The sequence below is a fragment of the Thermobia domestica genome, chromosome 8 (genome assembly GCF_964235325.1).
Source record: "Thermobia domestica chromosome 8, izTheDome1.hap1.1, whole genome shotgun sequence".
Taxonomy (NCBI): Eukaryota; Metazoa; Arthropoda; class Insecta; order Zygentoma; family Lepismatidae; genus Thermobia; species Thermobia domestica.
The window spans coordinates 260,085,122-260,101,555 of record NC_137461.1 but is presented as its reverse complement, the minus strand read 5'-3'; the positions used below and the strand labels follow the sequence as shown (position 1 = coordinate 260,101,555).

The following is a 16,434-nucleotide window of genomic DNA, read 5'->3' as shown; positions in this document are numbered from 1 at the left end:
CATAAGATGGCAAAACTGTTGCCTGTGTTACTGTTATCAGACGATTCAGAAGTTTACAATAATATTATTGTGACCGATTACTGAAAACATAGAACATTATTCGTTACTTGGCAGAAGTGCCAAAGATATTTCGCAGAGTTTTCCTCATATTAAACGATAAATACCAATGCAAATTCTCTCAGGTAGTAACTAGTTATTTCTGGTATGCTCGGAAGGCGATGTCTTTGTGCTGAATTAACACACAAGTAACACGCAAAAGTGGTAGTCATTTTGTGTTGTTTCAACACCTCATTTTTTACAGTGTACTTAATATATTGCAAGGAGCTTGAGTGTGTCAATCATTCTTCCGTGACAAGGTTCGTAAATGATGGTCTGAAAGTGCTGTGGGTGGCCTCGTGGTGTTGAAGAGGAAAAAGTTCTTTTTTTCTGCACCGACTCTGCAACGTACATGTTAAAGGCAGGTAACGCACTCAATGTTTTCTACCCCTACTTAGTTCACTTCACTTGTGCTGCACATGCACTTCAACGTGTCGCAGAGAAAGTAAGAAGCAACTTCCCTGACGTGAATAAACTTATTTCCAATGGAAAAAAGGTGTTTTTGAAAGCTCCTTAAAGAGTCCACTATTTCAAGGAACGTATGCCAAATGTACCTCTCCCTCCCGAGCAGGTGTTAACCAGATAGGGTACTTGGCTAGAAGCAGCGACATTTTACAAGGAACATTTTGAGGGTGTCAAATCCGTTGTACTCTTTCTCCGCCGACAATGCAGTTTCCGTGCGTGAAGCACAAGCTGCGTTTTCTGATCCTAAGATGTCTTCTTGGCTTGCGTACATTACAAACAATCTTGGTTGGCTTCCGGAGACCATCAAGAAATTGGAAACTTCTGGACTCTTGCTTCAGGAATCCCTGAGTGTCCTGGAGGATGCGAGAAAGAAGTTAGATGTTGTTCAAGAAGAAGCTGGTGTGTATGTTGCCGCTAAATTAAAGAGGGTGCTGGAAAGGAACCCTGGGTTCGTCACATTTCTGTATGTGTAAAATCCTGAGTGGTGGAGAAGTTACAGAAAATCTGCATGATATTTCCCCCGAGAAAATTCACTTCATGAAATACGCCCCAGTGACATCATATGACGCTGAAAGGTCATTCTCTTCCTACAAAAATGTAATGTCAGACGAGCGTCTTTCTATGTCTTTTGAAAACGTCGCAAAATATATCGTGGTGCATTGGTTTTCTAAATAAGTGCATCAGATAGTGTTTGGACTGTATTTGAATATTAGACAAAAATGTAACATTTCTTAAACTGTCATACAATAAGTGTGTGTTTAGAAATAAACAACGAACTGCTTTAACTGAATGCAGTGTATATATTAGTGCTACGTTCCTAAATCCATGCAAGGATAGTTTTGGTAAGTACACTGTGAAAACTTTCTATTATATTTGATATGCCCTCTACTAATATTTCAAAATATATTTTTTTTTCGAGTTGAACTGCGTTTTGTTTCACGTTTAATGAATGACCTAAGTATTGGAAAGCTTAGCAAATTCATTTTCAAATTTGCTTAATTAAATTAAATATTCAAATTGCATAAAAAATAAAATTATATAGCAAAACATATATTTTAGCGATATTTTGATATTACGTATTTGAATAATGCTACATATTTCACTACATATAATTAGCTTTTTTCCTTACATATTTATGTACATATTTGGCAAAATATTATTACATTATTTATATTAATTATTACATTATTATGGGCTCTAATTATTACATTATTTAAAATATACAAAAAGTCAGACTTCTTAGTATCACTCACACAAGGTTTAACAATAAAGTCCCTGGAATAATCTTGGTATTCTGTAATTGCTACTGACAGCAAATTATCATGAGATTAATGCCAGTGGTGATATTCAGCCGGTTTGCACGGGTTCGCTAGAACCGGTTGTTAAAATATTTGAAGTTTGCAGTGCCGTTTTTATACCAGACATAACAGTAATCAGCTATACCCAGGAACAGTAAATTTTAGTTTATCTTTGTTTTCATAAATTCTTACAGCTACACGATTAAACATATGATTTCTCAGAACAAGGTATAAGCGTTTATTTCTTAATCTCAAATGCTCAGATATCAAGAATGAGAACTGGGATTACATGAGTGTAGTGGTGAGGATTATTTATATTTGAAACGCATACATATCATTATCAATAACTGTCGATTCATTGCTGGATTAAGGTCTTTCCAATGCTTTGACAACAATCCCTTCCCGCATCACCCGGAATACCCACCTATTCCATCTTGCCCGTCCTCGGTTGGCTATTATACAGAGGTCTCCTTTTTATAGAATACCAAACTGTTATAATCAAGTAACAACTGATGTGGACATTTTTTTCGAGTTACCCAGTGTTTGAAAGAGCAGTTAAACGAGTTTTGACGGAATAGTTTTACTGTTACATTCTTTTTTTTCTATATTGTTGTTATTGTTGTCTTGTTTTTTTCTTTCTTTTGTTAGCATGTCCCTGTGTAAAATGGTAAAGTTATGTTGTATCTGGGAATTTGCTTAATTAAAAAATAAAAAATAAAAAATAAAAATAATTCGTTTCCAAGATATCCGCAGTGTTAACTAATTTCGTCACACCACATTGTATTAAGATGCTGTGTAGGAATCAACTTGTCACTTGTGGTATTCAGTAAAAATTTTGATTTTATCTACTTTGTACGGTTTTGTTTCCTAAGAGTGTTATATCTATTTATCTACCTATCGATCTACTCTCTCTCTTTCTCTCTCTCTCTCGGTTGTTAAAAAAAAATTATAACGGTATGACACTTCATTTGCAGGACATGTGAATATCTGATAAAAAGACATTGATGCTTTTCTGATCCATCGAACATCGACATCAGCCTAATCACAGATTCAACTGCTTTTCATCACACATCTACCAGCTGAGTTATCTGGTGGCAATAATAATGCAACTGAAACCTCATTAATGATTACGCTATACATTCTTATTATTTCAGCATTACGTCAAATACATCCAAAATTTCTCATTAAAATAATAATGAATTATTAGTAATGAGTGGCGAGTAACTTACCTGCGGAAGTGGAAAATGCGTTGTATAAATCAGATGACGGGATTGACGTCGACTTCCACGATTTTCTCCACCTTCTTCCATCGTAGTTGTAATTGGTGCAACCGTTGCTAAAGAAGGAGGAGCATCATCTTTAGGAGAGTCTGGAGCGTCCTACAAATTATATAAAAAACAATAGTGAATACAAATACAAAGGAAACATTAAGACCAATGTTGTGAAATATTACACATACAATGCATGTTAGTGTGCTTAACTTTGATCTCTCCATCACCCTCCCCTTCTTCCAAAAAAAAGAAAAAAGAAAGAAAGAAAGAAAAAAGAAAAGAAAAGAAAGAAAGAAAATAATATCTTGATGAATAAGGTAGCATTTGCTTTATAAAAAAAAGTAGTTAAAACACTCACCTCTAATCTACTTTAACTTTTAAATACGAGGTGATATCAAAAAGTTCGTGCAATCGCCTGCAAGGACGAACTCCTTCGGACATACAATTTATAGTTAGGTCCTCTATGTTAACCATGCAAATTCTGGACTCGGTAGAACAACTATTTTTTTTTTCTTTCTTTTTTTTCCTTCAGGTAAATCACTGAAGGTGCGATGAGTGACAAGCTTGAGGCATCACGGACCATCATGAAGATTCTCTATCTTCACGGGAAATCAGCAAAGCAGATCCACGAAAAGATGAAAAGAAGACTACGGGGATGAAAGCTCATCCTATGAGATAGTATCCAAATGGGAACGGCAATTCCAAACTGGACATGACCACCCTGGACGCCTCTAGATCTGGAAGAATATTTTTCACTGATGATGATCTGCCTTGACGGAAAAAGTTGAAATCATAATGAAAGACAGGAGAATACCATTGAAACTGGTATGAGTTATAGGTCTGCCTGGAATATCATTCTCAACCAGCTGCATCTTCAGAAAGTGACAGCACAGTGGATGCCACGACTGCTAACACCTTTCCAGAAGAGGAAGCTCAAGAGAAATGTTGTATCGCTGTGAGGTGGATGAAGAGGACTTTCTCGACAGATTAGTGACAATGGATGTAAGTTGTTGTAGTTGTTACATATATATATATATATACAAGGGCGGATCCAAGGTGGGGGCTATAAGAGCTATAGCCCCCTCTTGACCCTCGGGTATACACTGTATAAAATGGACTTCAATCCTCTTTTACACTGGATAAAGCGGGAAACTATGGTTTAGCCCCTCCCTTGATCCTATTCTGGATCCGCCACTGTGTATATATATATATATACATTATGACCCAAAAACAAAGGAAATAAGCAAACAATGGAAACACCCCACCTCCCCCCTAAAAAGGCACGAATACAGAAGTCTGCCGCCAAGGTGATGTTCTCCGTTTTCTGGGATTGTAAAGGGGTCATCATGACAGATTACCTACAACAGGAGCAAACTATTATTAGTACTTATTATTCCCATCTCCTGATTAACTTACGAGAGGAACTGAAGAAGAAACGTCGTGGATTGGTCACAAAAGGGGTGTTGTTGTTGGCAGACAATGCACCAGCTCATTTCGCCCATGTATCCATGATGAAGACATTGAATTAGGATATTACAGTGACTCCCTTCTTTTCCCAGAAATGAAACGTCCTCTCTGACGACGCCATTTTGACAGCAGAGATAACGTCGTTTTTTTAGGTTGAACTGTGGAGACTTACAAAACGGGCTTACGGGAAGTGAAGAACCACTGACAAAAATGTGTCTCTAGGCAGGATGACTACGTAGAGGACTAATATCATCATGGTGTCAGAGTTCTCCAGAGTGGATTTCTTCTAGGTGACTGCGCGAACTTTTTGATACCCCCTCGTAAAATATGTATATATTTCGTGCCGTTTACCACATTGATCATTTCATATGTTGAGTTGATCCTCAGCTAAATCGCTCGCGGGTGACAATTGGACAGAACACGTGGTGCAGTGAAGGTGCTGTTGCCAAGGATTTTGAAACGATAGAGATAGAATCTTTGACGACAAACTTAGAACGCGATATTCTGATAATTTACGAAGACGAATTTTGTATATTTATTTAAAAATTATTTAAAAAATTACAACAGTTTTGTTTCATTTATTTAGTTTTCATGGTATTTTTACGAGGAATGTTTACTAAATATGTTTTTGGGAAGGCAATAATATTCTCTGAAATCATCAACGGAAGTAATGGTGCAACTGGCCTTTGCGATGATGGACACTTTTGTAAATTAACGTTTTCATTTCATTCGGCAACATCGATTCTGGATTTCTTGTTGAAGAACCTTCATATTTCTTTCGTCACCTTTTCTCACCTTATGGGGAGCATCATCTCTCACACGATCTACTCCATACAGAAGGACGTGTTTCCAATTTAACAACCTAGAATTTTGAAATACTAATACTGTGACAGAATGATTTATAACGTATGATTTCCAAATAACAAGAATAATGGGACTTGGAATATTCAAGAGAATATTCAACATTCAACCGGTATCAGTGCGGACAAATAATGCATGAAAATAATAATATGTAACAAAGTAATACGTAAAAAATAAGGTAAATCCATTTGAAAGATAAGTTAAATAATTATATATTGAATTTATGTGCAAAATAGATTGCCTTTCACAAACTGCTGAAGAAATAAAATTATATAATTTTAAAATTCGCTTTACTATGTCTCATGTTTTCGTAAATTTAGAAAACTCACCTTTACATATTTTCCATGCACATATTCCCAGTTTTCCAGATTTTAAACAAAGTACTAATTTATGAACTTCAGATAATCGAAAAACATACTCAGAAATTCTAATTATCATTCTATTTACAGATTTATTAATCTCCTGAACACCTTGTACTTTCGAGCTTCCGACTCTTCTCTGAGTCTTGGCCACAGAGGATAAAAATAGCAGAAAAAAATTAAAGAATCACTAGCGACACTTCGCTAAAACCAAAGATCACACGTCAAAAAATGGAAACGGAGGTGGAACTTCGAAACGAATATTATAACTCGCGTTTTCCATTATTTGACAAGTGATCTTGTGAAATAATGTGATTTGACAAGTGACGAGTGGTTTTGATAAAGTGTCGCTAGCACAGCTCTACCCTGTTAAGTTCATTCCTTTTACACTGCAACAAATTTAAACTTTTTTCTGTCCTTCAAATGAAATTATGTGATTTTAACTAAATGACAGGTGCTGAATTCATTGGCGGAAACCAAAATGTTCCACCACGTCACGTTTCTGTTGGGCAGACCGCAACACATACGAAATGTATATATTTACGTATATTTACAATCTAATGTAGACTGAAAAGGCGTATTATACTCGTACTAACATTAAATTTTGTTGACTTACTCTTTAAAATATTTTCTTTGGTCGCTTACACTTGTAGACATCTACTGAAATCTCTCTGACGATCGACCAGCAATATTCAGCAAGATACTTTCAGTCCATTTTCCACTGTAACGCTTTTCAAATATGACAATGTCCTGATGAAACCGTTCTACGTGTTCATCACTTACTACGTGGAAGTTTTGAGGGAAAAACTCAACATGTGAGTGCAGAAAGTGTAATTTTAATGATATGTTGCAGCCCATGAGTTGAAAACTCTGCATCGTGTCACTAATAATAGCTTCATAACTTTTAGTTTTTACATTCCCAAGAAATCCTGAGCATACCGGTTTAAATGACATTCAAGCCAATTTCAGAGAGTTTAGTTTCAAAGTCTTCATCCTACATGACTGTTTTAATCTGTGGACCAACAAATACTTATCCTTAAGTTTATGGATTTCTCCTTAAGGTGCGTGAAACCAATACCTTCTATATCTAGTGCTTTAACAAAAATTGTCATCAACCCAAGTTTGATGTGTAATAGTGGCAAAAATACATCTTGAAGGTTCACAATTGGTTTACGAGATATGTTCCTGGTGCCAGGAATGAAATCTTGTCTTTGAGACCAGTATTTAAGGAGTAGTGGTTTACTTTGTCACGGCTGTCCCACTCACATAAAAAGACAACACTACTTGAGTATCCTTGTTGCATTCCTGTGAAAATACCAATAACTTTCAAGTCCCTCCACACATGCCATTTGAATTTTTTATATTCAATGAAGTCCAATATTGCACATATAACTTCATACGTCCTTTGTATGAGCCGCGTATGCTACAGAAACAAATGGATTAACATTTCCAAAATGGAGAAGTACTGCCTTCAGACTTAGTTTCGAGCTGTCAATAAGTACCACTCGGATTATGTTCATGTCCCAAAGACTGAAATAAGTCATCAACAGCTTTGCAATAAACAATGCCTCCGTTTTCAACAAACTAGTTTTCAAAATGACTTTGTCTTTTCATAAACAAACTGATTTTAATATCTTGAGCTAAGAGATTCCAACCTTGAAGCCCGGAGCCCAACACTTCCGCTTTTCTTTTAGGAAGATTCAAGTCTCGTATAAGATGGTTAAGCTCTTCTTGTGTGATCAAGTAAGATGACGTTGACTGGGATGCAGATGCGCGAAAGTCTACACTTTCCCCTTTGCTTGGAATGTCTGAGATGTCATCTTCTGAATCAATAGTATAATGTTCTGGAGCTTTAGGTACTGCAATATCTTCACTACGGGGAACTGGTCGAATAGCAGACTTTAAATTAGGGGGCGAATCTGATGTTTAGAGGAAAAGTCCTTTATATCTGTCAAGCAAAAGTAAGTCAGTACATGATCTATTTGTTCGCGCCAAATCATAGGAACAGCAAATTTTATAGAACTACGTTTTTCTTGTAGCCAGTTTCTCAAATTCCTGGAACATGTACTGCAACATATGTCGGGGGCACAAGACATACCCTAGTCTCCAATCCTATAGCTAAGGTACAGTTCATAACCCTTTTTAACTAAAGGTGTACAATTATTCAACATTTTCTTGAAATCCAGATGCACAGCACACACTACCACAAAAATACACAACGCGGCAAATCCGATCACTCTATACGACACACTACTCAGCAAATAACAATACAATTGAATAAAAAAAATTACTCAAATGCTAGAACATAATTCAGCAGATGTAGGCAACAAAAATCTGAACTCGTTTATTATTAGATATTAATGGGCTACTACCTCAAATGAAGATAAAAAGTTAGGAGAAATATGAGAAACTAGTGCTTCCTATTATAATACAGAAAAAGACTCGTATGCGGTAGGAGAAAACTGGGGCATGAGGAGAACCCCTCTTTAAAGAGCGTATTTTTTTTTCTGTAAAGAAGAAAAATTGTCACTTGGATGGTTTTTAAATGAGAGTATACTTTAAGGTATATTACATATGCAACAATTTTCATCTTAACCACGATTTTCTCATGCGAAAATACATAAGAAAATCATATTTTCATGTAAAGGACGGATTTCGTGTTGCATAATGTTATCTTTCTGATTCTTAAAATTTTTCTTTCTGCTGTTTTAATCCTCCGTGACCAACGCTTCAGGAGAAAGTAGAAAGCTCCTGAAGCGTACAAAATGCTTGCACTTCTGATGCTTTGAATCATTTTCACTTTGTCATTTTAACTATTCCATCAGCAATTCTAACTGTATATTCTGTTACCTCTTAGAGAACAACAATAACCTCTTCTTCCTGATTCTCGATCAGCGTCTGCCAGTTAACAGAAATACCTCAAAGCATGTATTTCCACATCGAAAATTTGAAAACAAACCACGGTTCACTGCAGTGTTCTTTTCTTTGTAGTACGCGATGGTCATCCTTCTCTGCGTATTATCTGATTCTTTGTACTCTTGGTTGGTACTTTTTCCAAAACGCACGTTGATCTGTTCTTAATTTTCAATCCGATATTGAAATCGTCAAATACAAAAATTTCTCAATATTCTGAAAAATCTGTTTCGATAGTACAGAAAGCTGAAAATCTGAAAATTTTAAACTTCGAACAAGATCGATCAAGAGGTTTTTCTGTCGAGGTCTGCAGGAATTCCATGCAACTGCTGAAAAATATACGTGAAAAATATACTTTACACGGTAAACCCTTACTTTCAGGGTTTAACTGAGAAAACGTGCTTTCTGAGAAATTATGGGATCGAACTCTCTTTAAAACCAAACATTTTAGGAAAGAATTTACTCCAGCAAAAATACGACTTCTGTATAGCAAATGAGCTTAAGGAAAATCTCTATCGTTAGTTAGAGCTGAATTCGTATTTCACGTTCAAAAATGTGAGTATAGATTATGCTGAGTGTGTTTGTCTTGATTTTTTTTTAAAAGTAGTAAAGCTTTTTTTTTTTTTTTTTTTTTTTTTGCGCCATTAAATTTTGATCACTGAACTTGTTTCAAAAAGACTATTTTCTTACTTCCTTCTTGATAAGAGAGACAGATAAATAGATATGAACTGGAAATATCTGTCAAGACAAAAAGGAATTTGTATACGTCTTTGGAAAGGTAGTCGTTACAAAATATAAATCTGTATTTGAAATTACACTTCACTGCTAACAAAACTAACAACAAACTAAACTTTTTAATTGCTGATAAGCTAAATGAAAGCTTATTCGACATCTGATTTGTTTTATCTTCATGTTTTATCTCATGTACACATGGGAATAGTAACATATTAAAATTAAATTTCACAATATTAATGTAAAGGAATACTTCACGTTATCATAGTTTACCATGCTGTTTTGCTGCTCCTCTTTTATATGCTGAAGTAATTTATCCAGATCGTCATCAATCTTGCTATCATCATAATCCATATTACGAACATGGTCCTGGAGAAAAGCAGAAAGCGGGATTGTAAAAGGAAATACTTCTAGCAAATTCTATAGGGTAAATAATTGTTAGCGCAAATATTAACTACACACTGACTTTGTAATACCTTCATGTTTCAAACATATATTAACTATACAGTTGAAACAAAACAAAGAAAGCCGGTTTTCTCTAGCTTCTGAGGGTTGCTACTCATTTGACGTAACAGATCAGGTATACGATAAACACTCATTTCTTCTATATGGAATTTTAAAAAAGAAAAAAAGAAGAAAAAAACTTACACAGTATAAAAAGTAAATGTGATACACGAATTTAAAATTACTATAACGAAGGAATCATACAGAAAAACGAAATAATAATAATATAGCTGTATTTTTTCTTCTTTCTTGACGAACAAATCTAATTTCGAAACATTACCTATATATTTCAAAACCACGTAACTATGGATGCAGCTGAGTAATTTCCTTTTTGTGATCTGATCTAGTTAATCTGCCTTTATTCTTTTCGTTTTAATCTGTGTGTGCAGAAACGTACTATTATGTGAACAAGAATCTTGTTCCTGTCATTCTAGATTGATTTCAATTCCGATTTTTGAGTTGTCTTGCAATTATTCATTACGAGAGAGGGTGATGGGACAAAACCAAATACAAACTATCGGTAAAAAAGATGGAGTAATGTATTATTCAAGACTTGTCAGATTAGAAACATAAAAGCTTCCTTGTTCTTCGTTTTACGGTGTGGCAAGATGAAATCAACTGGTCATAATATCAATGTCAATATCAGTTCGTAAATAAGTTCTTTTTTGTCCTATATAAACGCATTATTTCTTCTCTATCATCTACTATTCAAATGTTCCGAAATCAAAGTAAGCTGTGGTTTAAGTGTTCTTCTACCCGAAACTTTTCTTCTTTATCTCTCAAAATTATTTTCTACCTTCTGTAAAATTTAACTTTAGCATTATCATGACGATTCTTTTAAATGTTCTTTCACCCTTGTTGTATAATACTCTTTTTAGTATTGCTTATATACGAGCAGTCATTAAGAGTAATTATCACTACGTTCCAATGAGCTGATGGAACAGTACTGCTCTTTGATACGGCCGCGGTGGCTCAGTGGTAGAGCGTTCATCTCTGGTGCTTGGGGTCCCGGGTTCGATCCCAGCCCCCGCCAACTGAACTTTGCGGTGGACAAACACCGTGTGCATGGGTTTCCTCGGGGTTCTCCCGTTTCCTCCCACTTTCTTCATTCCATCATTTCATTCATTACTCATCATCACCGTGTCCTTTAGCCTAACCGGCATAACCGAGGGACGTAAAACTCAGATTTCATTTCATTTCATTGCTTGTTGATAATAGTGCTTAGATTTCTTTTCAAATCTAAGCACTGCTTTTCGATAGTAAGTCTTGGTTTGCATACTATATTTATATCGTATCTGCTGCAGGTAAACTCCTATTTATGTTATATAGGGGGGTTTGGGGCTCCAACCTAATACGAATTGTTTTCTTTTATTTTCTTATTTTATTTTGCAGAAATAGATTATTAATGTAACATCATTCAGCCCGCTGTCATTGTCTTCTCGTTATAGCAATTTAATGAACATAATTAAAATGATACGATATTTCATGGTATTGTGTTATAACTAGAATGATATAACAGTTTCATTTCAAAACAAATTACGCGCTTCATAAAGAAATGTTCTCCGATTCGCCTTCACGATGAAATAGCGTATCTTTTTCGGTTAAATTCATTTAGTAGTTATATCAAGTGAAAAATTTGACAATAACAACAGGAAAGAAACCTGCAGAAAAACTACGATGGTAGGGGTAAGATAAGAATATATGTTGAGTAGAAGTCCCAAAATATCCTGTTATAATAAAACTTGCATCATAATATTTATAACCTATTAAACAAAAGTTCGAAAAACCGAGATATACACTCATGTCCAAAATGATTGTCGCATATCTATAATTGTCTTCTTGTAAGAATATAATTTGACAATGATTTTACAGGGTATTTTTAATACTGTTACTATGTGTATAATCGGGAAACGTATATTTGTGGTAAATTTCATAGGAAAAGAATTATAAATACGAAAATTAGAATGAGTAAAACAAAATGTTGCTAAATGGACTAGAAAGTTATATTTTCGTTTTATTGTTCTTATTTACTGCTCTTTTCACATGAAATTTGCCACATACATGTCTTTGCCGATTATACACACACTAACATTATAAAAAGTACCGAGCGAATTCGTTATCAATTTATATTCGTACAAAAACATATTTATAGACATACGACAATAATTTTGGACATGAGTGTACAATCGAAAAGCATTACATAGATATTAATGTTATTTCGCGATCCGATATCAAGAAGTCACACACGAACAAGTTAAAATAGTCTCGTGTTTTTCGTATACAAACAATGCGAAAAGGAATATTCGCCAGGGCTTGATGATATTATAATAGCAATCAGTTTTGGTTCGGATATTTTTAAAGAAAGGAAGAAAAAAATAGTCGTATGATCACAAAGGTTGATACTTTTAAGAGACAATATATAGGTAGATAGATAAATAAATGAACACGTCACATTTGGATTGCACTTGTGTACATGAGAGCAGGTTGATTTTATCGACCAGAAAAAAAAAAAATACTAATAAATATTCACGACCATTTGATTTCATCTTTGTTACAACCACAACATGAGGCACGAAGGATAACGCAATTCCTCGCCTCTTTTGCCTTTATTTTAATTTGGTTTTATCCTTTACTTTCTTTCATTTTTTTTTAAGTTGCAAAATAACTCGAAAATCAGAATATTGAAAATTTAACACACTACGATTCTTACTTTTCTTAACTATTTAATGCCACGTACAAGACAAATGTGGAAGTATTTCAAAAACTGTTATATGAAAAATAATATTAGTTACTTATTACTCATTTATTTTAGAACAAAAGTTTGATTCGATACTTCTAGATTTAAAAAAAAAAAAAAAAAAAAAAAAAAGTATGGACTAGACAAGTGCGATGATTTTAAGATGAATTGAAACTACCCAACTGCAAATGTCTACTTCGTAAGTCAGTTGAAGTAGGATCTGTATTTATAAGTATGTACTTGGAATACATTTTCAAATTTGCGCAAAGATTTTATTACACTCGAAACATTCATCATTATTTATTGTGCTGGAAAGTACAAATTTACATTCAATGATACAGTACAGCAATGCATAATTTTGCAATTCCTGTCACTTTACTTGAAATACGTACCCAGGATGACAAATTTCAAAACAAAAGTTGCTTCTTTGCAGATTTAATATTAACGTTTAGAAGTCATTTTTGACATTATTGAATTACAATAAGGGTAATAATAGCTCAATTCAGACAATGTTAAGTCCGCCATGAGATCAAAGTAAACCTATAAGAAGCATTCCTTTGTTGTTTCAGCTAGTTTCGCAACGATGTGTGACTATGGATACTACGATTTCAGACTACACAAGGTGTTTTTGTACGTCCTACCAAATTTGAAAGCAGCATCATAGATTCCAAACAGAAAGTAAATGGACATGATAATTTAAAATTCTGTAAATGGCAATATCTCAAAAACAAGCAGCTGATATACCCCCCTTCCCTCCTCCCCCCCCAAAAAAAACTTAGGATGCCTGGCCTGAAAAGCTTTTACATTTTTTCGACCGAGTGCCCCTACCGAACCAGAGCCTGCAAACACCAAAGGCAAAAGCATCTTAGCGACTACACTGCGCGGGGTCATATGACTTTTTTTCTTTTTTTTTTTCTTTTTTTTTTTTTTTTTAATGATGCTTAACTAGATACAAAATAATCCCACAGTATTGGGAATGTGTTTTCAGATGAAGCAACTTTTGATGTGTAGGATATGATGATTATACATAAATGTGTAATTTGGGCACAGAGGCTTCCACATGAGTTGAAATTCATGAACAGGACAATTCCAAGATTAATATGTGATGCGCCATTTTCAAAGACAATTAAATAGGCCTATTCTTCTTCGTGGAGACACTGAAAATGTGCATTTGCAAATGTTGGAAACATTTCTAATTTCACAATTAAACAGAGAAATTAATGCAGTTTACTTTCAATAAAATGAGGCAACATTCGGCTTCGAAGTCCACATGAAAATTTATGTGGAAGAACAATTCAGTGTTTCATGGATTACTAGCATGAGACTCATTTTTCGCCCTGCAGATTTGATGCTCCGCGACTTTTGGTTGTCTGCAAAGGTTTGGTGTGTGAGTAGGAGGGAAAGGGATCCATAAAAATATACGCTGAAAACAAATCTTGAAATATTCCCTACGTAAAAGAGAAAATGAGTGTTTAGTTATTTAGATTATTCCAAATGAAGAACATCAATCTGAAATTTTGGAATTTCGGAAAAGGATGCTGAAGTGCTTAAACGTCAATGGAGCACATTTGAAATTTGATGCTCAAAAGATTTCAGCTATGTGCCTTTTTTTTTTTTTTTTTTTTTTTCACGCTTTATGTACCCGTATCATAGTACTTTATAAGCAACAGATAAACCCAAATTCTGATCTTGATTCTTGGTTCTTTACATTGAAAACAGTGTAAAAAGGGTAAATCAACAGGGATTATTTCTTCATGGCTAACCAAACAGACTAAAAATAAACGAGAACCCTAAACAGAGTTTTTAAATAAATATACAAACTATCTTACCTGAGGTTCTAGTTTGGCTGGTTTCAAGTCTATGCCCGGGAATAGAGAGTTATCCTCGTCCTTCGGTTCAGTCTTTAAATCACTAACACCAGGTGTTGCTGGTTTCGCTGGTGCTACAGGATTGGTAATCAGGTCCCCTCGTGAAATTAAGGTACACATGTATGCATCGTGAGAAAACACATCGTGACGAACTAATTCGTAAAACAGCAGAACTAAGTTGGCAAATACTGCACGGTTTTGTGCTGACGGATTTTCTTCTGCAAAACAAAAGTTTGAAATGGTGGTTATATTTACAGCCATGAGAAAATGTACAGGCAAAGAAAGTTTTCACAATAACAAGTATGATTTTACAGATCTTCGACTATTTTCTTTTTAATTTTTTTTTTTTAAAAATCATACTAACTAGCTAGCTCTATGACCTATGGAACCCGGAGGTTCAATTGTTTTCGTCAAATGGATCCTGTGTTTCTACTTTGTATTCCTATTACTCCGAGATCAATTTTAATATTGTCCTCCCATCTGTTCCTAAGTCTTCTTAATGGTCGTTTTCCGACTGGATTTCCAGTTAAAACTTTGAAAGCGTTCCTACTTTCTTTCATTCTATCTATATGACTTGCCCACCTGACTTTCCTAGACTTGATCCTAATAATAATTTCTAAGCATAACGAAGGTGATAACTTTTGCCTACAAATTATAGTCGATTGTTTATTTTTTTCTACATTTCTTACGGTTGGTTATAATTCCACTTTCTGAGCGAAAGACTAAATTGAATCAATTATGATGCGTAAAGGGTACGTGCCTTACCATTAGAAAAAGACAAATAATAATAAATACGAGGAGGTATCGTAAAGTTTTAATCATCACCAGGAAGTTATTAAGATATGACGATGAAATTTTTGTCAGTGTTATGTTTGATTTTTAAGAGCACGATGTTAAGAAAATTAGCTCCTAACTATTGTTATCTTTTTACAGGGTGTGCCAAAAATGACCAAGATGCAAGATGGGTAAAACTGAGGCTCGTAGTGTTATAAGTTCCTGCATTTGAAGGGTAATAATGCCAGAGAACTTCATGACGAGATGAAGGCTGTATATGGCGATGATTGTCCATCTTATGGCACCCTTGTAAAGTGGAAAAGGAAATTCTGAACTGGTCATATGTCCCTCACAGACGACCCAAGACCTAGAACACCATCTCTGATGGACGATGCGGCCACTGTGAAAAAAGTGGAGTGTTTAATCCTCAAAGACAGACGTATAACCATCCAAACGATTATGAATGAGACTGGTCTCAGTTATGGTAGTGCGGAAAATTACCCATGATGAACTTCACATGTCTAAGGTATCTGCACACTGGGTTCCTCGTTTGTTGACATCTTTTCAGAAGTACCAGCTCATTCATCTGAAGTTGCTGTCGACAAAACAAGGGTGTGTGGCTTCCAGGTATTGCAGAATCCGCCTTATTCTCCCGACCCTCGCACCCAGTGACCTTTTCCTGTTTCCCCAAATGAATAATACGTTGTGTGGTCGCCATTTTAACACAGATGACGTCACTCATGAGGTGGAATAGTAGTATAAAGCACAATATGTTATATACAATGCAGACTTCAACAATGACGGTATTCGTAAAGTTAAGGAACGCTGGGAGAAATGTGTAAATCTTAGTAGTGACTACATAGAGAGGGTTCAGAACTACAAATCACAACAATCCCTGTATCCAGATTTTTTACTATGATAATTAAAACTTTACGATACCCCCTCGTATATCTGCAAGACAACAGAATGTTTTGCTATATACACAGTGCGTAAACAAACAACACTTTCTTACAGTAGAATAAAACTGTCAGTTACTACTAACAACGAATGACATACTTTTTAGTATCACAAAAAGTTCGTTTTTTTCGA

General features: G+C 35.0%; 1 protein-coding gene across 2 annotated transcripts in view; it reads right to left on the bottom strand.

Annotated features, from left to right (window-relative positions):
- Positions 1 to 16,434, bottom strand: part of kto (mediator complex subunit kohtalo) — a 212,389-nt gene that overhangs the window by 106,857 nt on the left and 89,098 nt on the right. For both annotated transcript variants that reach the window (XM_081769676.1, XM_081769675.1), the window contains exons 13-15: positions 14,533 to 14,789; positions 9,736 to 9,831; positions 3,089 to 3,238 (exon numbers count right to left, since the gene is read on the bottom strand). In XM_081769676.1, coding sequence (XP_081625802.1) covers positions 3,089 to 3,238; positions 9,736 to 9,831; positions 14,533 to 14,789 — 503 coding nt within the window. The remainder of the gene's footprint in view (positions 1 to 3,088; positions 3,239 to 9,735; positions 9,832 to 14,532; positions 14,790 to 16,434) is intronic.